This window comes from Falco biarmicus, chromosome 6 (genome assembly GCF_023638135.1).
Source record: "Falco biarmicus isolate bFalBia1 chromosome 6, bFalBia1.pri, whole genome shotgun sequence".
Classification (NCBI taxonomy): domain Eukaryota; kingdom Metazoa; phylum Chordata; class Aves; order Falconiformes; family Falconidae; genus Falco; species Falco biarmicus.
In genome coordinates this window covers 31329795-31357024 of record NC_079293.1, presented here as the reverse complement: position 1 = coordinate 31357024, position 27230 = coordinate 31329795, and the positions used below count along the sequence as shown (strand labels likewise).

At 36.6% G+C, this 27230-nt stretch overlaps 1 protein-coding gene across 1 annotated transcript in view; it reads left to right on the top strand.

Moving 5' to 3' along the window:
- Positions 1 to 27230, top strand: part of NBAS (NBAS subunit of NRZ tethering complex) — a 183653-nt gene that overhangs the window by 21363 nt on the left and 135060 nt on the right. Inside the window, exons 12-21 of the mRNA XM_056342886.1 lie at positions 2514 to 2642; positions 6010 to 6073; positions 7510 to 7703; positions 8790 to 9047; positions 9828 to 9953; positions 11111 to 11262; positions 12098 to 12232; positions 12498 to 12576; positions 13290 to 13394; positions 13697 to 13833. Of these exons, the coding sequence (XP_056198861.1) occupies positions 2514 to 2642; positions 6010 to 6073; positions 7510 to 7703; positions 8790 to 9047; positions 9828 to 9953; positions 11111 to 11262; positions 12098 to 12232; positions 12498 to 12576; positions 13290 to 13394; positions 13697 to 13833 (1379 nt within the window). The remainder of the gene's footprint in view (positions 1 to 2513; positions 2643 to 6009; positions 6074 to 7509; positions 7704 to 8789; positions 9048 to 9827; positions 9954 to 11110; positions 11263 to 12097; positions 12233 to 12497; positions 12577 to 13289; positions 13395 to 13696; positions 13834 to 27230) is intronic.

Sequence of the window (27230 nt, the reverse complement as noted above, 5' to 3'; positions counted from 1 at the left end):
TAGGTGTGTGCAGCTTTGGTTTGATGCCTTGTTTTGTCCCCCTTTCCCTGCTTGTAAAAAAAAAAAAAATGTTTTGCCTTCTTTTGTTTTGCAAGGAAAGAACAGTAAAGATTCTGTGTACCACCCTCCTGTGTCCTCCAGAGAGGAAAAATGGCTGGTCTGAAGTTACATGGACTTTGAAATGACCTTAATTGATTTTTAGGATGTTTAGGTGACTAGTTAAAAGAAGAAATTACATGCTTGATTGGAAGGGGAAAACAAATCTTTCCGAATCTCTCTTGAGGGTGGAATGGGTAGAGATTTTATTTCCTTCACTGGAAATACAAGAGAAGGCTGAAGTAAACTTTCTTACTGGAAGACTAGTACTGAGTGTAGCTGTACTAAACTTCATTGCACTTGCTGGTACTAAATTTACAAAGAGAAGCAGAGATTGGTATTCATCCTTGAATGTTTTACTCTGATTTCAGAGAAAATGATACAAACATGTGAGGTAGTTTATATTCTTAGTGGGAAATAGGCAAGTGTTGACATATGACAGGAACAGCAGCTGGAGGACTTGTATATTAGAACTAGCTATATCGGGATTTGATTCTTAGTGTTGCTAACTTAAATGACACTTATAAAATGTGAAGTGCCAACCTGCTGAGGTTTACAGTATCTTGTTCTGCAGTTCCATAAAGTTGACAAGCTGTTTACTAAGGCAGCATTGCCTGCTTTGCCAAAGAACTGATTAATTTCTAGATAACAGTGCTCAAGTGGTGAATCTGGATGTGTTAATGGCCACCCAACATCTGAATTTAACAGCAAGAGAATTATTACCAACTACTGAGTAAACTCTTTAAGATCAGTGATATATACCACTGATCATTTATCTGAATGGGTTATATATTTTAATTATATGTTTCTAAGCTCTTTAACAGTCTTGTTCTTTGTATTCTGTGCATGCAAATTGATTTGTAAAGAGAGAATTGCCATTAGCTGGCAGGTACAATTCCTTGGCAAACTACAGTAGAGATTGCAGTACTCTAGCTGCTTAAGAATATAATCAAAGAATACTTACGAAATTTTTCTAATATAATAATTCTTAATTGTCTTTAAAAAACTTAATAATACTCTCCTTTTCAATTAAGAACATACTTTAAGCTTGGATTTAAGCAGTGTTCTCAATAGCTGCAAACCAGTGAACAACAGTGAGCAGATTACTTGATAGTCACTTGCTCTGTGGCATAGTTAGATCTTTAAATAGCCTAAGAAATAAAATAAAAATAACAAAAAAACCAACCCCATACCCAAACAAACAAACATCCCCTAAAAGAATATTGTTATCTTCAGCTGATAACCGTCACTGATGTCCTGTAGAAATGCCATTAAAACTTCTTAATTGTATGGACATCTAGTAACTTTCCTGTACTTTGTTTAGGGGGTGTTTTCCAAGAGGGGAAGTGCTGGCTTAATTGATTAGCTGCAGACTTGAACAGTTCTAACATTACTGTAGGATGAGTCCTTATTAGGAACTGACAAAATGGGATTTTATAAACACACTGAGTTTTGGAATCTACATCCTATTGTCTTTCAGCAAAGACTAGACTCTCTGAGAATGTAACGATCTTTCTAAATACTCAGAATTCAGTTTGGACTGGGGGGAACAAATAGGAATTGTTTTTTCAGAAATTGTTATGCATTGCCAGTGGCACTAGGTTTGACTTCATGATTTGAATGTATACTTAGAAGCTAGTCTTGTGGAAATAGTGTATAGATCCAGTTGTCATTATGTGGGAGCTAGTGAATCCTTGAGGAAATACTTTGTTAGAAGTATGTTTTGCATCTTAAAATATCCAAAAGTGAAGGAAAACGTAATCCAGGAGAATTTTGGTATCCTTGATGAAGTGTATTTAGAGATGTTGAATTACTTCATCTGTATGGCCTTAATCTGAAGTTTCCTATATTGCTGCTTAGTCTATTGTTACCCAAGAGTTACCCAAGAGATTCTTAAATTCCAAATCAGTGTCATGAAATGAAATGTGTTCCTCCAAGATCTCTTAGTGTGTGTATCTCTTTAATTTCTTTTTTGTGGTAATAATGCTCATGCAAAAGCTTGTTCCCAGGGAGGAAAAAGCTGTTGTACTAACTGGTTTTTGGTAACAAACTGAGGCTGCTGAATGTTTTCTTTGAACGGAGGACAACCTGTGGTTTTTCCTCCAAGTAGCTCTGCATTGCTGTCTGTGCAACTAGAAATGACATGCTTTCAGTTTTTATTTGCTGTATAACAATGAGATAGAAAAGTTCACATTGCTAAAGTTTTTTGTGTTACGGTAGTGTTCTTCCTTTATACAGGTTGTTAAATAGTTTGGGGAAATTTTTTTTGGTTTTTTTTGGGGGGGAGGGAGGTATTCCTTCATGCATGTGGAGAGGGTTTTTTTGTTTGGGTTTTTTTTTTGTTATTTGCTTGTTTGTTTGTTGATTTTTTCTTTTTTTTTTTTTTTTTTTTTTTACTTTGACATAATATTTGGCAGGATGGAGTTTTCAAGATGAATCTTTCTCCTGATGGAGCTCTTCTGGCAGCTATTCATTTCTCAGGAAAACTGACAATCTGGTCAGTTCCGTCTCTCAGACAACAAGGAGAATGGGACCAAACTGATCAGGTAAGAAGGATGTAGATACTTAGAAACATGCATTATATGGCATAATCCTCTGGAGATGTGTTTTCCTAGAATGTGAAAGTAGTTCAGATAACTGTGCTTTAGCTGCTGGCTATCTTTCCCGTCAACTCCATATTTTTCAAGAGCCCTACATTTTCTTTTAAAATAATCTTTCTATATTTTAACCATAAGGCTTAAACTTGAAAAATTAAGAAAAAGAACCAGTTTTTCACGAGGCATTTTGGTGCCAAGTGGGTAACAGTTATACTGAAATGCTGTTTTAAAATATAAGTGGAGGCCAACACAGGTAACTTTGCTTGAATGGTTCAAACCAAATTCTGCTGGATATCTAATGTGTTCATCTATTCCTCCATTAAAATTTACCTTGCCTTCTGCCAGATAATGCTCCAGAACAGTTTGTTCATCAGATTGGTATTAGTAACTCACATGCTTTCTACAGAAATTATTTGCAAAACTAAGTAGGGGAACTTAAGATAGGAATTGCCCAGACACTGGCAAACTTTTACATGACTAGTGTGAATTTAAACATTGGGAATTGAAAACTAACTAGTTTTCAAAGAAATTTCCAGATAACTAATACACTCTCTGGGTAAAAATAACTTTATATTCTAATAAGGAAAATATATCTGCATTTTTGAAAAGTGACAAAGCTGAAATGATGTACAAAGGTATGTGAAGTATTCTGGGTTTACTCCTATTAATTCATTGGCTAATAGATTTAGAAAGGCTTTTCACTTGAAGCACTGTGTGTTATGTTCTAAACCTACAAGACATGAACCGACATCAAGTCCAAACAGGGTAACCTGTCAAACAGGATCTTTGTTCACTAGACATATATGGCAGAAATTACTACTAATATTTACTATACAGTATTGATCTCAAGATGGTTTTGTTGTACAGAAGTGTGCTTCTTCTTAGAAAATGATAATAGAATGAAACATTTGCTACTTAATGTAAACAGGTGTGCTTTAGTGCATATACTGATCAATAAATCCACATTATATTAGCATTAAACATTTGCAGTTCCTGAACTACTTAATAATTTCCATCTGCAGGGTAAAGCTTTGGACAGTGTACTTACTCCTTTAGAAATTCCAATACAAAAATATTTCTTCTATTTTTGTAGATGTTTTAAATTCTTAAGATTTATGCAATCATATGAAACAATGGACAGCTTTTTCCCATGCTATTGGATTTCTCTGCTCTCTGCACATGGTGCAGTGGGTACTATAAGGTCTGCAACAAAACACTTTCTTGACATTGCGTATAGGCACAGGCTCCTATAATGAGGAAGAGGACAAAATGAAGGAAGATGTCCTTTGGTATCATGATGACTATGAGGTTAAATGAACATTTTCAAGAAAAATGGCAAAAAAGATAGGCTAAAAACTTTGACTATAGGGAATTTCAAGTCAATGAATACTTCTAGAGATCATGTGGTGTGTTGCCATCCTAAACACTACTGGTGTGCTGTTATCTTTTGAATCTGACTGCAAGAGCGGGACTACTGACTTGGAAACATGGCTGTGGTGTTGTGTAGCTTAAGTTTTGGTTCTTAGAGGTAAGCAGTCAGATCTGGTTAGACTGTATTGACTGTGAAACTATTCTGGGTCTTGCTGGGTTGGAGTTAATTTTCTTCATTGCAGCCTGTATGGTGCTGGGTTTTGGATTTATGACCAAAACAGTTTTGATAACGTATCAGTGTTTTAGCTATTGCTCAACAGTGCTTGCACAGCTTCAAGGCCTTCTCTTTTGTCACTGTTGTCCCCCAGTGAGTACTCTGGGGGTGTGCAACAACCTGGGAAGGTACACAGCCTGAACAGCTGACCTTGACTGACGGAAGGGATATTCCATGCCATATAATGTCATGATCAGAAATAAAAACAGAGCAGAGGGAGGTTTTGGTGGGTACATATGGCTCTGAGACTGGGTGGGCATTGGACTGCTTTTGGTGTCACTTGTTTTTATTTTAATTTTTTTCTGGCTTGCTTTTGCTAATGAAACTGTCTTGACCCATGACTGTTTTTGCTTTTGCTCTCCCTATGTTGTCCCACTGGGCAGAAGAGTGAGTGAGCGGCTGTGCAGTGCTTAGCTGGCATCAGTCCACCACAGAAATGTAATTCTAAGCTTATTTAGGGAAAGTGCTTTTAAAAAAACAAAACCTAACCAACCAAAGATTCTGCTCCGGTGCTGGCAAAAGTGCTGTACTGTGTGTATGTATGCATATCTGTCTATCTGTATGTATTCTTAACGTACACTTCAGATTGTTGTGAGAATACAGGTTTTGCCTAAGGGTGCTTACAGTGCTTTTTTTTTGTTTGTTTGTTTATTTTAATGATAATATGTATTCTGAAGCAGTTTTCAGGACACTATCATTTAGTGAGGGTGACATAAAACAGTACTTAACTATTTGACTGTTTGTAGAATGATTTTTATAGGTGAGACTGGTGTCCAAGTATAACGGATATTTTCATGATGTGCGTGTTTCCTATTGTCACCCACACATATTTGATAGAATAACTTAAAAGTGGCTTCATGTTTAGTTTTAATTAGTAGACCTTTCTCTTTCTACTAAAAAATTAAATCGGCAAATGACCTTCCGCTTGACCCAAGCCTGCTTCAGTTGTCAGCTGTATAATGTACCTGTATTTCCATTGCATTGCACTTAGGGGCAGGATTACTGTCTTTGTGTAGTTCCCGTGTTTCTGATATTACTAAAAGTTGTAAAAAGGCAACACAGCAACAGCTTGCTAATTCTAAATGTTGCAGCGCATCATTAAGTAATGTTGCTTCTTTTCCTGCACTAGTCAAAGGGGCTTTATAGTTACGAAGATAACCAGAGTGAACACTTACAGCACTGTACTAGGCTGGTACTCAGGAATGTTTACACAGCCCAAACAGAAGGACTTGGAGATACTTCTATATGCTTGTAGTCTTATGTATAGACATGAAAAATAAATGCTTGGTAGGCTTCTGATTGCTGGAGAGCCTTTATTTCAGAAATCTTTAGGGTGTGATTGCTGTTTAATGCTGACTAGGCCAGGTCTGATGGTACTCTTGTTTTATAATATGGAGTTTTAGGAATGTGGAAGTCTGTTTTGCTATGACTTTTTTTAATTTAACTGTCTGGAGAAAAGTACAATGTCACTATAGCAGCTGTACATTTTATGTTGAAGAAAAGTTTGAATTTATGGGGAGCATTTTCATTGAAAAGTTAGTTGGTCAGCAATACAGTAAGTAAACTTCGTAACACACATGGTCTCTTTTACTTGCATGTAATTCTTTTTTGTCTGTGTTGTGGGTTTTTTTGGTGGTGGTTTTTTGTTTGTTTGTTTGTTTTTTTGTATAGCCAGGTTATGACGAGCTCAACCCAGACTGGAAACTCTCTACTGAAAAAAGAAAGAAAATAAAAGGTATGTGGTACCGTTAGGTCATTATTTTATACCATTGTGTAATTAAAAATATTTACACAAATATACAAAGGCCTGAAATGACTTAATTAAATCTCAATTAGAATAGCTGCCAAAATTGTATGTATAATTTGAATTTGTAGCATGGCATAGATAAATGAGTGTCACAATAGGTATTATTTAAAATCCTCTCCTAGGAATACTTTTGCAGCCATAACCATAAATAAAGATGATATTCCAGTTAGTACAGGACTTCATTTATTATTAATCATGCGATTATGACTCTCTAGAATGCTGAAATTTCAGCAGATGTCTCTGCTTGTATCAGAAGCCACTACATCATAATATTGTAGGTAATGCATTATTAGAGTCAACAGTCTAAAACCTAAACTGTCCTTTACCTTTCTTCCTATGAATGTCTAATAAATCTTGAACGCTAATGTAATGTAAAGGTATACATTTAAAATTCTAAAGGAAAAGGCCTTTGTGTCCTCCAGCTGCATTTGCCTCATGTCAGTCTCTGTTCTTTTCCCAAAATTCAGGCCACCACATGCAGGCATTAATCACCTGGTTATTGCATGGCTCTTGGAAGAGTGCAGAGATCAATAGCTATTCCATGATCCATTCATTACTGCTTGTATGCATCTATATTATTAAAAGATCTCTGTTTCTTTGTGCTGTTTTTCTTGGTGATTCTGTCTTTGGGTTAATTCAGTTGACCTTTGTGGGTAGGCTGCTGACTAAGCACTGAAGTGGCAGAAAGGTGCTAAGCTGATCTGTTTCTCAGTGCTGTTTGGGGAAAGATCTGTTTTCATCAGAGATGTGGGAAATGACACTGTAGTGAACAAATTGAGTTAACTTTCTGGTGAATGTTTTCTCCCAACATCCAGTTACCATAATCAAGACAGTCTTAGAAATGACACAGCTTCCATCATCAGTCGTGGCAATTTTTATTTGTTTTGTTGGTTTAGTCTTCTTAACCTCATCTTGTAGGTTGTTTCAGAGGTCTTGTTGATAGTTGTCACTTGTCCTCAAAAGCAGCGTAACTTTTTCTGATTTTCATCAATACTATATCTTTATTGCCAGGGGGACTTGGTCAAGGATGGCCTGGGAAGTATTGAAGTAGATCTTTATCAAATACCTAAAATTTATTGTATTTTGTGCAAGTAAATCTGTTTACTGTGAATTCTTTCTCCAAATAATATTAAAAAATAATTGCATCCACAATGAAGTGATTTTTTTCCCCTCCTCAACAGGTTTCTTTAATGCAAAACTGATTTAGTAAAACATAATTCATCTAAAATGCAAACTTGGTGAACCAAGGATGCATAAACAATAATCAATGTCTGTTAAATTAGGCCATCAGGTGAAATCTCTTAGTAATTGAAGTCACTTCTGTTCTTATCTGATGTTTAAAGTGATTTGTTTATTTGTTTTAGACAAAGAATCCTATTACCCACTGATAGATATAAATTGGTGGGCAGATAATTCTGTCATCCTGGCTCGCTGCTCTGGTGCGTTGACTGTGTCATCGGTCAAGACATTGAGAAACTTGCTGGGAAAGTCATGTGAATGGTTTGAGAGTTCTCCTCAGGTCACTTCAGCTCATGATGGAGGATTTCTAAGCCTGGAGGTGGGGAATGTGCACAAGCAGATTCCTTTTTTTGGAATGCAGTAGAACGATCTGCTTTTGTGTATGTAGTTCTAAGGGTGTTGTGTGTGTGGTGTGGTTAAAAAATGAAGTTGTTATTACTAACAGAATAAACGATTCTGTTTCCTTATCTCCAGATAGGTATTGCAGTGAAATTCTGAACTTGGTGCAACTTAACTGTCTTAATAAAGATTTGATTGTCAAATAACTTCTGGAGGGTAGAAGTAAAACTCGTAGAAAGCTGAGTCTGAGAGGAATCTTGTTGCAGGAAACAGTGTTGACAGTTTTCACTGCTTTGTATGCTAGTGTTTTTGAAGAATACTGCAAGCCTCCCTCTCCCATTTTGAAACAAATGCCTCTTACAAAGGGAGTATATTTAAAAGAAATGAGGAACACATTTAAATTAAGGCAAAGCTGCCACATAAGAGGTATTTTTTGTTCATCTTTAGTAGGATTCCAGGAAGGGGTAGAACATAATGAAGCTAACCAGGAATTTTCTTTGAAACTAAGAAAATCACTCTATCTGAAGGCTTACACTGAAATAGGCCTTAAACGTCTTAAAAGTTTAGTATTTATCAGAGTATCTCAATATGTATCAAAGCTTGCATGTATGTTTTTGGAAAGGTTTATACTGGAAATAGGAGACAGCCAGTACAGCCTAAGGATGTGGTCTGAGATTATATTTGCATTCAACAGAAAACCTTGCATTGAATAGCTACAAGTTGTATAGCTATGAGTACGCTGCAGTAAGCTATGTAACAGTGTATGAAGAAGTCCCCATGGTTCTGCCTGTCTGGGGTGGTGCAGGACACTTAGCATAATAGCAGGTTACTATTAAGAAGCCTTCAACTCTTGCTTCAGAAGGTAAGAGATGAAGCCTCAGATCCAGGAGACGCACAGAGTTTGTGGAGTGTGTTAAGCAAGCTGAGAAATAAAGGGTTAAAAGGAGAAGAGGAGGGAGGATGTTGATTCTGAAATTTGGAGGACTGGGTGTGAAGATATACTCAATTCTCACCAAATAGTTGAGGTTTACTAGGTGGACATTTCATATTCGTATTTTCTGTGCAGTGTGAGATAAAACTTGTTCCAAAAAGATTACGCTTGGAGAGCAGGCCTGGTGATGAAGATGAGGGAGAAGATGAATCTGACTCAGATGACGAAACTTCTGCTAAGGACAGATACTTCAGTTACCTAAAGCAAGGCCTGTACTTTGTGACAGAAATGGAACGATTTGCTCCTCCACGGAAACGTCCACGTACTATTACAAAGAATTTCCGCCTTGTCAGTTTGAGATCCACGACTCCAGAGGAACTGTACCAGCGAAAAGTAAGAGTAGAAGGAAGGGTCCTATCTCTTAATCAGCTTTATTTAGAAAGATTTCCACCCCACCCACCCCTTTCAATTCTTGCTATGTTAACAGGAGTATTTTGGACGCATATTGCTAAGTCTCTTGCATATTGACGGTATAATGTGTTACCTAATTGAAGGGATCATTGTTTAAAACCAGCAATACAGTAATTCAAATGAGATGATGTTTGCAGGTCACTGAGGAGACACTGTATCATCTTGGCCAGACTTGGAAGTGTACTCGTGTGAATGTTTACAAATAATGACAGACCTGGCAAATAGATTGAATGAAATTAGTTCAGCTTGTTACTGGCTGAGGAATGGGTTAACTGGTACTGTGATGTGAATGTAGTTTGCTTGCATGTTTTTTCAGGCATACATACAAATCAGGCCTGTGACTCTTGTACTGAATAGATACTTAATTTTTAGGACTACTCTAGAGAGCACTTTGTCTAGGCCATTTCAATTGTTCTGATGGTAGACCAGCTCACTTCATAGCTGTTAGTTTCCACAGAGTGTTGATGTCATACTAGTTACCTAAATAACTTCTTTCTTTTTCTTGAGGCAAAATCTCTGATTTTCTAGAGCTGTCCATCAGATCTGAGTGTTACTCGTCTGTATCTTGAGCCATTCTCTTTCCTACCTGCTTAAGCATACTCACAGTAATTATTCCTCTACCTGTTTCAGCACACAGAATTAATATTTGATTGCTTAATATGGAAATTGGATGACTTTCATTTGCATGTGTTTGCTTTTTAGATTGATAATGAGGAATACGGGGAAGCTTTGTCTTTGGCTCAAGCATATGGCCTTGATTCTGATCTTGTGTATCAAAGACAGTGGAGGAAGTCAGCTGTTAACGTTGCTTCGATTCAGGACTATCTGGTGGGTTTGTTTTTTGTGACTTCTAGGCTTTCTTACTGGAATGTCTGCATTATCTTTACAGAAATTGAATTCTCAAGTGTGTTCTAATTTATGCAACATAAATTGGTGGCAATGTGGAGAGCTGTCTTGCAAATTTAATTTCATGTTATGTGGAAGAGAGTGGTCTTGTTAATTTAACTGAAGGCCTGATCTAGAGACTTTGGACATAACTGGAAATCTTTCCTTTGGAGTATCTTCTAATTTTCATTAACAGCAGCATGCTTTTTCTAGTATAATCTCTCCCCTACATGCAGCAGTAGATTGTTGCCTGGCAAATGAATAGTAATAAATATAAACATAAAACACCTAAATGACTTCTAAATATTTTAGAAAATGAAATGGAAAGGTGAGGTAGGTATCAGTAGCTATATAGCAAAATCTGAATAAGAAAATTTACAGTGAACTGCTACCTGTAACTGAAGCTTTCAGTAGAATCGAATGTGGGTTTTTTTGGCTTGAAAGAAAGACTTTAAACTCAGTGAAGTGTTGTCAAAACTGTACAACCTAATGGTGCTTCTAATGGTGCTATAAGGTAAAGTCTTCAAGAGCAATATAATCTAATTTTTGTTTTTTCAAGTCAAGCGTTGATTTAATGTCAAAATAAGATTTTTACAAATAGCCGTTCTCCATGTGCAATGTAATCTCAATTGAAGATAAGCTGAGAAGACCAATAATACTCCGTGACTGTGGTGGGTTTTTTTTCTGTCACAGAATCCTATCGACATGTGAAGAGGTTGGAATTAAAAATGACTGTAGTGCTATTGGGGAATACACTTGGTTTGTAAAAACTGAATTTTAGCCCCAAAACATCAGTTTTTATTTGGTTTAAGGGGAAGGGATACTATTGAAGGAATAAAAATAATAACTTCTATTCCAGTTGTTGTGAAAGTTCTGCTAAATCATTTGGCATTTCTGTGCCCTTTTCTGCCACATATACTCTGAGGGAATTATGTTTCCTGCGTTCTCACCTCTTTTGCTCGTTTGCATTGTCAGTCATCAGATTAACTTGGCATTCTCTTAAGTGGAAGAAACGCTCTAGAAGATTTTAACATTTCCAATGTCATTGCTTTGGAGGATTGAAACATATAATATTGTGTCTATGCTCTTTTCTTGGACAGAGCAAAATCAAGAAGCGCACGTGGGTTCTTCATGAGTGTTTGGAAAGAGTTCCAGAGAATGTGGATGCTGCTAAGAAGCTGCTTCAGTATGGCTTGAAAGGCACAGACTTGGAGGCTCTTGTGGCCATAGGAAAAGGAGAAGATGGTGGCAGGTTTGGGAAGAGTATTTTTGTTTTGTTTTATTTTTTCTTTTTAAAGAATGGTGTGTGAAGTCTTTTCTGATAATTTGGTAATTTTTTTTTTTATATCAACCACTAATGAAAATGTTAAGATGCTTTTGCAGGACCTTAAGAAAAGTAATGTTTTGAATGAAACTAGTTTAAAGATGTCCGTAAGGTACCTGTTCTCATTTTATGTTTGTAAAAGGTTTTGTACTGCATTTTCCCTCTTCTCTGGATGGCCTTTGACATATGAAGTTCTCTATGATGAAGAAAACACACAATCTGTTTGTGTTGCCTCTTCTGGGAGCTGCAGCTATCCCTATAAATGCATTTTGTTGTATGTCTTAATTGTAATGATCTTCTGTTGTTCAAGTGGGGAGGGGAACAAAGCAAAACACGGTGGGTCAGTGGGGAAACACATGCAGAGACAATTCTCTTCAGTATTCATTTGTTGGTGGTAGAAAGAGATGAGGCTGTTCTTTGTGCAGTCAGCTATTAATATTGCATGCTGTAGAGCTGCTGTCAATCCCAGTGCTAGTGGTGGAATTTAGAAATTTATCAACCATCATAGCTGTGTGGTTTGTGGTTTGGTATTTTGGTTTGTTTTAGGGAGGGGATGGAAATAAGAGATGATGGCCTCTTGACTTGTGATGAGTGCCTGCTGCTTTACAACAGCAAAAGTCAGAATTATCTTTTTCTGTAAAAGGTTTGGATTTTGGTTAAGAAATAAATGGAAAGCTGTGTTAATAAGTTTTATAAAAAATTAGTTTATTGTATGTTGTTTTTTTTTATCAACATTGATGATGATGTTGTTTTTGTCTTGCAGATTTATCTTACCAGGGGAGGTGGACATTGACATTCCCTATGAAGACTTTTTGTCACCAGATGAAGAAATGGATGCAAGAAAAGAAAAAGAGGCCAAGAAGCGTCAAGAACTGCTATTATCAGTAAACTTCTCAAGGTAAATGAAACATTAGGCCATGCTTTATTCAGAATTAGAGGTTTATTATAACTACACAGTTGCAAGAATGTAATTACTCTTATGTATGTTATTCCTAATAGGAAAGTGGTTTCAAATTTAATTGGCACTATTATTGTGTCAAAGTTCTTGGTTTACTTAATTTCTTGATATATTCCAGTGCACAAAGTCATTAATTGTTTAATCCTTGCCTTCATATGATGTACAATATCAATTGCAAGCATGAAAATTCCTCTTCTGAACACAGGCTGACATTGGAACAAAAAGAACTCTGCCGTAGCAGGCTGAAGCTGTTAACTTACCTTGATCGCCTTGAAACCTATGAGGTGAGGAAACTTGGCAACTGGCTACAGTTCTTTTGAGTTCTCGTTCCATAGGTATTCCTGTTACTTTTCTATCATATATTGTAGTATTTATGTTTATATTTGTCTTGAAATGCAACAATCTCACTTGGCAGAAGTAAGCTGTTTTCTGTTCAAGCTTACTGAGATTCTTTTGCTTTACTGTTGCAAATGGCCAGCTTCTAGGGTTGAGAGGTATAGCTGGGCCGAAGCGTGCTTTGAACATGCTGTGTCTGCAGGGAATTAAGTTATGCAAAATGCCATATGGAGTTGTTGCAGGATCACTGTCAGTCTAATCAGTAAGTTCTGTTTGGATTCTGTGATAAATCTTCTTCTTCCATGACCTTACCAAAGTGAAAGTTTTTGCAATGTCAGACTGTATTTTGCTTATTTTGTTAATTTTAATTTTGAAGTTGGCACTAGTCATATAATGACTTTTACCACATCTCTTTGTAACTAATGTTGTCTAAACTCCTGTTAAGATAAAGTGGAGAATTGTCTTAGCTTGTCAATCAAAAATGCATCTGTTTTTTTCATACTGAAACAAATAAAAACCAGCATGCCTTTCCACATATATCTCATACTTACTCATCCTAAGATTAAGTAATGTGTAAGTTTTTTTGATGCTTTTGTAAATCTTGCATAAAACCCATTTTTTTTTAAAGTTGCATGTTTTTTGTGTGTGTTTTTTTTTAAAGGAAATCCTTGGAGGGCCGCATGCAGCTGAACAGCACTATGATAGCGAATTCTTCAAGAAGTTCAGAAATCAGAATATTGTACTTTCAGCAAGAACTTATGCTCGGGTATTAATATTTATTTTGTTAGAACGTAATTATGTTTTGGTATTGCTGTTTGCATTTAAGTGTATTCCCCGCCCCCCACCCCGCTTTGAACTTGGTTAAATCTCAGTGGGAATTTAAGAGGTGGGGGGTATTTTTCTGATAGTAAGTAATAAATGTGATGAGCCTGAGCTAATAATTTTCTTTATTGCTACAGAAAATTTTAAAATTAAATGTTTTTTGCATGACGTAAGTTTACATTTTTTTTGCTCATTTTCAGTTTAAACCAGTCTTAAGCTAGTTCTTCAACATGTTTTATTCTTTAGGAAAGCAATGTCAGAGCCCTGGAAATTCTGTTCACTTTCCATGGATCAGCTTTACTTCCACACAGACAGGCAATTCTGTCCAATTTTCCAGAGACTACTTCACCACATGAATATGCTTTCTTGTTGCCTGAAGCTTGGTAAGGATGCCTCAATGGATATTAACTAAAAAAAAGGAGACTTTTAGGTTAATACATAAATTAGTTTTTATATATGGCAACCGGCTGTTGGTTATTACATGGAATCAAGAGAGCAGCTTTGTCTTTGTGTACTTGACTAGTCTTCATTTTCTGCTTTACTTTATGCCATTCTTGGAAGCTTTTTGGTCTCTTTTGGGTTAATATCAGGAAAGTAAGGACTTTAAATGTTCTTGTCTCCATTATGCTAAAGAGGAAGCATGGCCTCTTCTGACCTACAATGGCCCGGATTTTCAGAGGTCTAAGTACAAATCTGTGATTGATTTGTAATAACAGCCAATGTTAGGAAATTAATAATACAAGTGTTTAGCTCCCTGGAAGCAATTACATTTTCCTGGATTTGTTTTGGTGTGTAATTTAATACTTAAGCAGTCAGTAACTTCAGAATCATTAATCTTCTTGTTACTGATTCTTATGCAGCTTGCTAAGGTCGAATTATGAAAAGCTTTAAATCCAGACTTTCCTATTCATTCATTTCAGCATAAGATTTTAGCTTACCGTCAATTTCATATAAATTTTTGGAAGAGTCTTCCTTGAACATCATACTTATGTTCTGTGTATTAATTAAAATATTTTTTTTCCTTCTAGAATATTTCTTTTAAACACTTTCATTATGAAATTAGTTTTGAAGCATTTTGTTCAGTGCCCATGAAGAACTGGGCACTATTTTACAATAGGACTTTGAAGCCTTACTGCAGGGGGATAGTTTTTGGAATAGATAATAGATAATTTTTTTGTAGTCTTCCAGCATTATAGTTAAGTTTTTCACTTGAAAGTTTTAACAGTCCCATATAGATAATTCTCCATGTAGCAGAGGGGTTTTTCATTCATCAGGTTATTCCCCCGACATTTTTTCTAGCTTATAATGCTTACCACCTTTGTTCTTTCTGAGCAGAAATTAGTCTTTATTTTACAATATCCAGTACTTACCAGTGCCCTTTTTATTGTGTGGATAGTATTAGGAACACATGTAGTTATTTAGTTAGGATGTGAAAACACTTGTTTGAACATTTTATTTAAGGTAACAGTTAGGACCATGAAAAGAAATTATTGCAGTGTTTAGAAAATTAGTAAAACTTATTCACAACTTTCTCTTTTGTTTTGAGAAGATCTATAATGTGAGAGGGTGGGAAGAAGGGTCATCTTAAATGTGGTTATAATTTTGTTGATGTTCATAAACATGGTCGCTTTCTTTCTGAAGGGGATGAGAGCAAATCCTATATACACAAATCCTGCATACTGAATACTGATCTAACCTTTTTCTAAAACTGGTTTCCTGTTACAGGGATTATTCACACAGTATTGCTAAATACACTCCCTAAAACTATTTTACTAATGTAATGATTAAATATGTTTTGATGAAAGTATTAATGAGACTTAATACTTAATAGACTTAAGTTCTTACTTTGTACATTTTCTTAATGATTTTAATTTTTTTTTTTTTAATTGCATGAGCCTTTCCCCCAGTCCAAACAGCTTCAGTTTCTGGCAGTTGTTTTATGTGAATCAAAGAGAATTGAAGGTCTTGGTCTTTTTAAAGTGAGTTTATTGGGCCTTTTAGTGCTAGCGTGTTTTTTTTAAAGTGGGTTATTAGTATGAATAGAATTACTGGCATTCTGTAGATACATAGTTTTTGTGACATCCAGTTTAAATGTGTGCTATCTAGTTTACTTCTCTATAGAACACAGTATGTAGACATAATTTGCATTACATTAACTGATGGACCAAGGTTATGATACAACTTATGAAACTGGTTAATTCCCACATAATATTAAAAAAAGTGCGAGTGCTAACTGTAATTGATAAACTTCTGAACAAAAGGAAGACATTACAAAAATATAAATCCCAATTGGTTAAAAAAAATGTCGGCAACACTACACGTCACTGTTCAGTTTATGCAGCTTGTCATTACAGTGGTCTTGGGATAAGGGGTGAGAATGATCCAGTCTATCCTCATGAACTCTGACTCTAGAAAAATCTTGTAAAGGGTTCTGAGGAAATGACTTAGTCTCGTATTCCTCCTTAAATGTCACACTGTTGCAGTTATGAAATACGGTGTGGATATCAGGAGGATTTCCTATTTTCAGCTGCAAAAAAAGAGCAATCTCTCTTGTGATTTCTTTTAGATCATTGTTTTTCTGAAAATTCAAGGCCGTAATTCTCTGTATGAAGATATTCCAATAGGGTAATTGGTTGCTGTGGTGCATGTGATGAGACCACTAACGTGGACCAACTGCATGATAATGCCCACGTTGAGTGCAGCCTGCCCTGGTAGCCATGCTTAAAGAACACCTTGTTTGTGCCTTGCTGATGCTTTTGCTGCTCAGCCTTCTGCAGGGCAGACATCTTGCTGAGTAGTGTGCAGCTCTGGAGGCAGAAAAGATTTTGGTGGAGGGAAAAAAAACCCAGTAGTGCATCTTCTAGGTTTTCTTATATGGCCCTGTGTATGTGTAGGATGAATACTGTTGGGAACTAACCATCTTGTGTCTGTGTATATGGAGCACTTTAAACACTGACAGGGTTGGTTCCCAGCTGGAGCTCTCTGAGGTGACACCTGTCTTTATGGAAATTCACCACACTGCTCTGTGCTTTCATAGTTTCCCCCATCTGCAGGGGAATCTGGCTGAAGAAGAACTTGAGGCTGTATAGCAGGTGCTGCCTTGTTTGTGCATGGAACAGGCGAGGTGGGACAAATAGCCACCTCTAGCTATTGCCAAGGCAAAAGCATTGAGACACAGTTGCTTGTTGTGCAGCACTACCAATGTGAATGCGCACAGAAGTGCTGTATCTGAAGAATTTCATTCCCCTATAATAAAGAGGTTTTGTAAAAGTTGCATTATAAATGCTATTTCCTTTCATCTGGAGCCTTGACTTCAGCTGCAGCTAGTAAATTGTAAGTACCTAGTGAAAGAAAGGCTTATTTTGCTACTGCATTCCATAGGCATAAAGCAGTTGTTTTCTTGTTACCGGCACATGTAATTTACATTAGGATGGCACTTAGAGGCCAGTGTCACAAAAGTTTTAAGGTCTTACCCATCAAGGAAGAGTTGGCATAATAAATGAGGGGAAAAAAAGGTAGAAGAATTTCTCCCTCCCCTCCGCCCGCCATGTTCTGGGCCAAGTTGTTTGGAAATACATATTTTTCCCCCAATAACAGCTTACAGAAAGTCTGAAGCTGTAGATAGCCTTTCATTGCTCATTTTTGGCACAGGTTTTGTAGCTTAGCATCTTTAGGGGTTGCTCTCAGAACTGTTCAGGAGGAGTTAAGTAATATCTGGGCAGACGATTTATGTATACATAAGACTCTTGGAAAGGACTGCAGGTTATATAAGCTCAACTGCTCCTGGAATTGAGAAGAAATACTAAGACGCATTGGTGGCTCTACATGCCTGTCAGCTTCAAATTGGTATTGTGATGGACTGTCAGTAATGTGTTTCTGCAGAATTGCAATTGTAATGTTTTCTTCTCATACTACTACTTGGCTACTTTTATAATGATGGCTTCTAAGTCTCTGCTGTCTTAGTCATTGGGATTCATGCTCCTTCTCAGATCTCCATCAGATGTCTTAACAGATGAAGTCTGTACAACTAGAGTGAAGGTGGTAAAAGTGTAGGTATTAGGAGATGACAGCTCTTTCTTATCTCTATTTCAATAGCTACAGCTAGCATTCATAGTCTATAGGTAAGACTGGTGCCCTGAGTTTTTTTTAAAGGTGATCTCAGAGGAAAATAACGCTGAACCACCATTATAAATATAACTAGTGCTTTTTTTTTTTCCCTTTTAATTTTCTTATCCTTTTTACTACATTTAACAGCTATATTGCAACATTACCGCTCACATTTTAAACTCACAGAAGTTGGGAAATTCATATGTATGGTTCCCTCAACAGCCATAGGTCTGCTATATTGCACATTACTCTAGTAGTAAAAGTCTTTCCTCTTACAATAGCAACTTCTTATATGTTTCTACTTTTTCACTCCCTAACTTTCTCAAATACTGATTTTCAGTTGTAGCTTAAAGTGAATTTTCACTGGAGAGTTGTGGATGAACTCCATTTGCCTAATGAACTAGGGTGGGAGTAGAAGTATCTTCTAAAAACTTAGTGAAGTTTGTAAAACCTGAAAATTTCCACATAATTGGCTCTCACCTATGAATAGGTAAATACTACACAATTAAACTAAGAGATTCATAAGCAGTTAACTTTGCCTTTCCATAATGATATCTTCTCCTGAACTAGGTTTTTAGTTATTGCCTGTGGCACTGCAGTTTCACTAAAGCTCTTAGCGTTCATCTCTTCTTAGTATATATGTATGTGAATTGGTTTGATGACTGAATGTCTGCAGAACTAATATATGGTCCTCACTTTTTCATATTAGTTTTCTCTTCTGAAGCTGAACTGCTTTTGTAGTTCATGTTAAAAGAATTAATCCCGTGGTCAGGGGTTGGTTGTTTTATTTTTTTTTTTTTTGAGTTAGTGTGTGTAGTGCTACAGTGAAACAAGTAAGAAGGGCATAAGTTTTACCTTCACTTCTTTTCTGTTGAGAATTTGAAGCTGTAAGGGAGCCAGGGAGAGCATGAGCTGTAACCAAGGAAGGAGGGAACTTTCACTGGAGCTGCAATCCTGGAGTTGAGCTGTCATTCAGAGGGACCTAGACAGGCTGGATGCATGGGCCAGCAAAAGCCTTGGGGAGTTCAAGGATAAATGCAAAGTCCTGTTCCTGCAACTGAAGAAACTCTTGCAACAATAAAGGATGGAGACCGACTGACTGGGAAGCATTCTGCTGAAAAGGACCTGGATGTCCTGGAGGGCAGAAGCAGGACATCAGCCAACAGGGAAGGGCAGCAGCATGTTGTGCTGCATGAACAGAAGCATAGCCAGGAGACAGAGCAATTGGAGTACCGCACTCATTCAGCTGTAGCTAGAATACTGGACCTCAGTTCAGGAAGGACGTTGGTATACTGGAGCCACGTCACCAGAGGGCCACGAAAGTGATTGGGGACTGGAGCACTTGAAGGCTGAGAGCTCTGTGTGTGTTCAACATGGAGGTTTCAGGCAGGCCAGTAGCAGCCTTCACATAACTTTCTATAGCATATGAGCTAAACTGTGCCTGTACTGTTTATCCACAGAGCATGAACGGGATTTTCTTTTTTTGAGTTGTTCATGCTGACTTGTCCTGTCTTCATCTACCATGTGTGTCTCGCCTGCATAGTCCTGAACTGTACCTTGGCTTGCTGTCCCTAGTCTTCTCATGAAAGTGTATCGCTCCCATTGTCGTATTTGTTTGTCACCTTTTTACAGGGTTTAGAACAAATTTTCTTCTATGAACATCATTATCCTTTATAAATGAACAGTTGTGAAGGAGTATTTTCAGTATGTGTTGGCAGACAGCTTTGATCTTACTCAGAGTTTAACTGTGTCTTTGAAATAGCCCATTTTGATTTTGTGAAAGCTCTTGCTGCCTCACAACTTTAATTGTATCATCAAGAAAAAATCCACAGCAAGCTTCTAAATGGCAGTTATGTAGTGTTGGTTGATTTTTCTGATGTTTAGATTATTCAGTCTAGGGTTTTTTTAGGGGAAAAATGTTCCTCTTTCCCCAAATTCTGTTAAAGGTTTACTACATCATTAAAACATAGCTTGATTTGTTTATGTAAGATCAGATGTAACTTTTTTCCTCTGGTGGCAGAGTTGCTTCAAAAGACCTGTCATTAAGTGCACAGCAGTTGTGAAGGGTGATTAGCTGTGGTAGCCACAAGCAGGATGCCTTTTCTGTGTAACAGTTTTCTCAAAGTGTGTGGTGTTTTTGTCAGACTGGTTTAGGCACCAGCTGTACTTCTGTCTTGATGAATTTGTCACGTGACCTGTGGATATTACTAGAAAATTAAGAGCTTCTCTTTCTGCCTACCACTACTGTATTGTGTAGTATATTGGATAATTGGAAACATAAAAAATATATGTAATCAGTTATATAGTTGCATTTACTAATTCATTGCTAAACTACATGTTTTCATGCAATACAAAAAATGCAGTACATGTCATAGCTTTGCAAGAGTACATATCCGGGATGCATTTCTTACTCTGTAACTGAAGATGAAATACAGTAATTGTGATGTAATAAAACTGTTTCAGAGCCATAAGAATTCCAAAGCAACAGAAACTGGCTTTGGTTTCCTAGTTGCTGTCTGAGAAGATACAGACTGTGGACAAAAGAGTTTCTGGACTAAATTAAAAAACATTTTTAAAAACTTCCCTTACATATCCTGCATTTATACAACTATATATATTAAATATAGCCTACTTTTAATACCTCCATAACTATTTGTAGTGGGATTATGAAAGTGCTAATCTGAATGTGAAGTCTAAAATAACTTACAATGTACCTACAGTAAAATAGGGAAATCATAAATTCTGTTAAGTGGACAAGAGTCAGCAGTAGGAAAAGAATATTTGATGGTTCAGGATTTTATATCCCTCTTATCGCAAAACATAAATTTGAGATAATTTAAAAAAATGTAATAAAATTGGAGTCAAGCACATTCTTCAAAAACATTTTGAGTGAAAACCATTTGATGGAACTCTACCTTATTTTTATCCTACAATATCTTTCATATATAGCTTTCTAGCCTCTAACAGATCAATACTAATTGTCTTAACTTAAATGTTATGTTCAGAACTATTCCAATATGTAACACAAGCTTTCAAATGCAGAATTAGTGTTTATAATATTATTTTTCAGACAGTAAGACATGATTTAAAAAAAAAGTAAAGATTCATCAACTCCCAAAATATTTTTAGAGAAAAACCCAAACCTACTCTAAAAAATGTGCATGTCTTTTAGCAAAAATACATTGTTTCATAAATGTGTTGGAGAATTGCATTTTGCTTGGAGCCCGGATTTGATGTGCACAAGTTTAGCAAGGGAAAAGATTTTAAAAAAATAAAATTCTAATCCTCAACCGGATGAGTCTTGGAGAGACAGGCCTGCTGTATGAAATGCTTGAAGGAAAAAACCTGCACAGTTGCTGTTGGTAATAGAATTGGACTCTGACCTTAAAACTGAATTAGACCTTCCTGTTTTGAACGCCTCTCCTTGGAGAGAAAAATAATTTGCAGGTTTGAATTAATGCAGTTGGTAGGATACAGAAACTACCAAAGAAATGGACCTCTTTTGTCAAAGAAAAGAATGGGAAGAATTGCCAAGCCAATGTAAACAATAGTGAAAAGAGCAATACTGGAAAAGTCAGCTCCTTTGAAGGAACAGAGCTGAATACCTCTGTAATCTGTCAATTTACTGGGCTCCAACCATATTTATTCTACTGTTGAAAAGAAAAGGTAAGGGCAAAGGGTGGGGGAAAAGCAGTGGCTCGGGAAAAAAAGTGTAGACTTACAGTGCGGCATAGCTGATGGCCGCCTTTTCCAATTAGAAGAAACGATCTGCCTTAGTGCCACAATGATCTATCCCCATATCTGGAATCTAGGGTGGGCGACCGCTGCGTAGTAATGCAGACTTAACCTGCACATGTCTCTGACCTCTGTGGAATTTCAGTTTCTAGAACAAAGCAGCAAAGTTGCATAGCACAAGCAGAGGGACTAATGAATTCTGGATGCAGTAGCATAAAGTGTACATTGCACATATGGCAAGCTACCTGTGCATGCTAAATTCACTACTTTCAGCCCAGTTAGGCTTACGTATTGTGTGTAGGGCATACATGGTAGTTCTGATGTGCCCCAGTTCAGCTGGATTTGCTGCATGTGTGTTGTGAACAAAAGCATGGTAGAGAAATGGAAGCCCTACCTCTTTCATATATGTCTTCATGTCTGTATATCTTTCTTCTCAGTCTCATCTGCATTTATGTTTTTGAGTTTGCAGACTGCAATGGTGCTTTGATGCCTGAATTTTTTTCTCAACTGACTTGCTTCCATTTTAATAGTCCTCCAAAGTTTTGTTGTTCTCCTGTTTCTGCACAAGTCACTGGAGTTACTGATAACAGAAATTTGATGAAAAAAACCCCCATACCTGTGCTAAAGCATGTATCAGTTAAGATAAAAGCTATTTTATGCACTTTAAGATCAATACAACATTTTAATAATTTTTTTGCTTTTATAAAGGACTTGGGTACAGGGATCTCCCATCCTTTCTTTGCTGATATCGAGACCGGTTTATTCCAGCTCTTGCATTTGAATTCAAATACAGAGCTTTTCTAAACCCTTCAGAATGAGTAGAGAAACTAAGGACAGTTGGATGCAGTCACTTAGGGGGCAGAAGGCAGTAAATATTTTAGCATTGTTGAGAATGTGAATGAAGTTAGCAGTCAGCTCTGAGTGGTATGGTTTCTCCTTTTTTTTGTGTGAATGTAGCAAGAAATGTATCTGTTAAGACTGGCTTTCCATAATTGCTGACTTCTACTAGGAAGAAAGATTTTTTGCAGTTATCTTTTAATTGTGTTGTTTTCTTTAAGCATTTAGAGAAGGTTGTTACTGAGTGCTGCTTGACTCTTGGTGAGAGCTTAAAATCTAAAATTCCTCTCAACTTTTTCCTGTGGTGAACCTCAATACTTTTAAAATGTCAAATCAAACCAAACCAGAGCAGAAGATACTTTTAAAAGATTTTTTTTTGCTTATCCATACACCTGAGTTAAAGTATTTAACTCTGACCTTTTCTGCTGTGAGAAGGGGAAAAAAGATGGAGTAGACATTCTCCAGTCAAGATTGCACTGCATGACAGTTCTTTCCCATGAACTGTAAAGTCTTCTCTTCAGTATTTTGTGGTGGTCTGTTAATAAGCTTTTATGAAAAACTTGTGAAGTATGCTTATAGTACTTCTTGAATTGATGTGTTGGGACAACTGTAGGTTTCATTCCAGCAAAATCCTGTGCTGAAACATGAGATTGGCCTTGGTAGATTTGGCCGTAAGGCAAATGGCCAGCAGCAGCTGCTAAGGGAAGAAACAGGTACAGACAGGCACATCGCAGTATTTACCTGAAGTTTCACAAATGTCTATAATACGTGGTACAAATATTCCTGAACTAGGTATTTTCTAGACATAGTAGACTTTCATGACACTTATTCCAAGAATTCTTTCTATTTTTGAACCCAAATACACAGTGTTTTATGTTTTATATCGTGCATCAACATGTTAATGACAAGTTAACAGCTTAGCTGCATATGGTGTAAAACGCTTATCTGCTGTTGTTTATTTTAAATGAGGTCCTGCTAGTCTCATCAGTGCTTACAGTGTTGTAGGAAGTAAAAACAGTGAAATGTCATTTCCTATTTGAGTGGAATGAAAAAATGAACAACTTTGGTATCAATCTTAGCATATTTGTTGTTTTCTTCCTTCTAGGATTCTTAAGTCTGCTCTGGCTTTCACAGAAGGGATGTTCACACACTTCTTGCCTTTGGTCATTCACATTTTTTCTCAACTTTCCAACTTTTTTTCTGCCGTGCCTCGTTGAGTAACATAGGCAGCGGGAGGCAGTTGGGCATTGCTTCCTTACTTGATAGATTTTGGAGGTGAGGGGCAAGTGGGAAGCAAAGTCAAACAGAGCAAGGCCTGGGAACTCAAATTGAGTGAAATCTTTATCAGCAAGCATTTTTTTAAGCAATACACTTCCAATTTTAGTCAAGGGTATAAGCCATAGTGTGGTTTTGGAGAAGTTATTTTGAATGGAGTTTGTTCTTAATCCATGACATGTTTAAATGGAAAGGATTCTATTTAAAAATGTATTTAAAAAAATATTAAAGCAGTTAAGTTTAAAGACAAGCTCAGGTGTTTTTTCTGTTACAGGAATAGGGAAGAGAATACCTGCTTTTAGATGGGGAGAAGGAAATACATATTGTTTTCTGAAATGAGCTGGGGAGAAGGGCCAGATAGGTGACTGCATCAGTTTGCAAAAAGAAGAGTTAATAACACAATAACTACATAACTTTTGATTTTAGGGTGGGTGGATAATTCTTGCTTGCATAGAAGATAAATTGTTCAGTCTCTAATAATTGTTTATCAGAGTCAGGAAATTGAGTTAATGATGTTAAGAATAACTGGAGGGAAGAAACATTCATCCTGATTTTCAGGTCAGTTAAGAAAATTTGCAAGTTTTGCCAACCTTAATTATGAGCCTTTTGTGCTACTGAACGTGTTCAGAAACAATTTCTGAACTGGATCTGTAATTCCACAATGTAACTTTGCCACGTTTATGGCAAGTATGTAGGATGTGGCTGCTTAATTAAGAACATATTCAATGTAGTATTTGGCAGTACAGTACAGATTTAGATCAGTAGACGTTTTTATTTTTTTCTTTTGGTGGTGGTGGTGTTTTGTTTGTTTGTTTGTTTGTTTTCCCCTTCAGGTCTCATACTGAGCGATACTAGCATTAGGAGAGTGTGTGTGAATTCTGGAATGTCTTGTCATTCAGATCCTATATTCATGCATGGGTGGCTTTAAATTTGTGCTGTGAACTTCAGCTGTCTTGGCTTATTTCTAGTGATTTTCTGTTTTAATACTTTGTTAGCCAAAAGAGGAAAATTTTGAAGGGTAAATATCCATTAAATATCTGTACCTCTTTCCTTACTCTTTTGCATGACTTCTTTCTCTCAATAACAACAAAAACAACCAGTGAAGGAGCATCTAAACCAAAGCAGCTTTCCCAAAAGTTTCTCCTCAGGCTCTGAGATTATATGAGAAGACTTACTCAAATGGGATGCTCTTACTTTACAGAGCTGTGAACAGTCTGTAACTGACTACTTGGAACAGGAATTTGCTTTCAGAGTAAATACAATAAATGGTACTTGCGATTTTGTAATGGATCTTGATATAATTATTAACTTGTCACGTGTCTCTCCCCTATTGCTTCTCCATCAGTTAGGTGTTTCAGAGACTTATGCAAAAGCCAATGTTTGGAAGAGGGGTAGGGGCACAGTCTGTGTTCTCTTTAATAGAATCATAGAATCATTTAGGTTGGAAAAGACCCTTAAGATCATGGAGTCCAACTGTTAATGTAGCAATGCCAAGTCTACCACTGAACCATGTCGCTAAGGTCCACATCTACACATCTTTAACATACCTCCATGGATGTGACTCAACCAATGTGTTGTCTTATGAGATGCATGAGAGAGACTGACAGAGAGGGGTTAACTTTTGTTTTACAGGTTACCCAGGTTATTCATGCTGTTTTTAGTGGAGCTATGGGAAGGAGACTAAGGGCAGGGCAAGATGTGGTGTGAGTGCTCCTCTCACCATGCCTTTGTGATTCTTCAGCTTCTGAAACTGCTCAAGCCCTTGGGCTCCTCTGAGAGCTTCCACTGTCAACTGGTCCTTGCCAGTGACTGAATCTCTTTTTACCCCAATGTTTATGAATAAAAGGTTGTTGAAATTATTTGATGTAGTTAAGTTCTTACAGGCCTATACTGTAGTAGAGATTTTTTCTTTTTATTTTAAACATTTACTCTTCTTGTTACTGTATATTAAATAATTTTTTTTAAAAAAACCTCTAAACCATAAAATAACAAAATCTTAAATGTTACAGTTCTTGGAAGCAGAACACTAGTTAAGGCATTAGTATGTGTAGCTAACATTTGGGGGAAAAAGCTATCTGTAACAGGAAATTGGAGTTGTTACCTGAAAATCTCCTGTCTTACTGTTACTCTCTCATAGTAGTTCTGCTACAATTTTGTAGATGTTATTTGAAACAGCTTCTAAATGAAACCCTTGACTGTCCTTGCTGTGTAAAAGGTCTTGTGTGTCTGCTCCACCCCAGTAAAGAAGGTGTGTTAAGATTAAGAAAATAAAACAAAAAGGCCTTCCCCAAATAAAGTAACCAACCAGCCAATCCCCTCTTGAAATACCTTGTTAAGCCTACTGGGAAGTGAATAGAGTAATTTTGCTATGAAAAGAAATTGTATTGGGCAATAAAATTTTGTCCAGTTTTCTTTTATGTTTAATAGAACATAGGAAAGGAGAGTGTTATTGATTATATAAAGACCTGGTTTTGCTGTCTTGATTTTATATTTTGGAAGGGAGTGTTAATCACACTTTGCCTTTTCTGTTATTTGACATTTCAACTGATAGAGAGGACTTTTTCACTGCAGACTAGGTCTTCAATAACAACATTCTTATGTTTGACATGTGAAATGTGACCTTTTTTACTTAGTTATTGAGCCCAGTTTTAAATAATAATATTTAAAATTAATTGATAAATGATGTTATTTAAGACTTACAGAATAGCCCCCCTCCCCCCATCCCCAGAATACATGGGCTGATGATGAATCTTTCCAGAATCTGGAAGTAACTTTATTCCTGGTGCTTATATCATAAATTTTAATTTGTAGTTTTATTTATTAATTATTTTCAGTGATGTTAATACGTGGTGCCTAATTATAAAGATAATTGTGGAACATTCTGTCCAACTGAATTGGAATTGAACACAGATGTTACTATAGCTGAAACTCGGGAATTAGCAGTCTTCCATCTTCTCCCCTCCTTTCTTTTGAGTCTTATAGCCTGCAGATCTGTCTCTGCCAATTTATTGCTGGATTTCTACTGTGTGTTTCATTTGGAGAGTAGGAATTAATGTGATAAAACACAGGGTATTTGTTAGTGCATTTAAGGGGGAAAGAAAGGGTGGCTGACCTCCAGGCAGAAACGTGTATGTGTACAGTGCAGGGCAGTTATCATGGATATGTCTGTTTTTGTTAAATGTGTTTAATGGCTGTTGCTAAATGAAATGTAGTAACTAATTCTTAGTTTGTTGTTTTGACTCTTACTACATTGTGCAATTGATTTGTTTGTTGGAGTTTTGTTTCTTGTTAAGCTGTTGAGTTACAGTGCTGCCCTTCAAGAGATGTGGAGATCATGTCAGTTGCTAACTTATAAATAGGAATTGTCCATGTACTATTGGTGTTTATTAATCAGGGTTAGGAGAAAATGAATGAGACTTAAAATAGCTTATTGCTACAGTATGCTGGAACGTTAATGTCTTTACTTTGTACGTGGTTTGTTTCTTATTTCTACAAATGCCATAACCTATATGACTTTTCCTCCTTAGTTTGTATAGCTTGACATGGTTTTCTTGGGTTTTATGCTGCTTAAACAACTAGGCTACAGCAGCAAGTCATAACTAATCATTGTATTAGTAGCCCATAGCGTTCTAATCTGTATCTTAAATGGATTTCCCCCCCACCCCCTTCAACATCGATATTTAGAGAGTGTTTCACCGTCGAAGTTTGTAGTCAGAAAACCACATAAAACTTAATTGAGAAGATTAGTACAGCAGGGCATATCTTGTTTTGTTTCAGTACAAGGATTTGTGCTAAAATGTGAAGAATTGTATTTTTTTATGCTGTG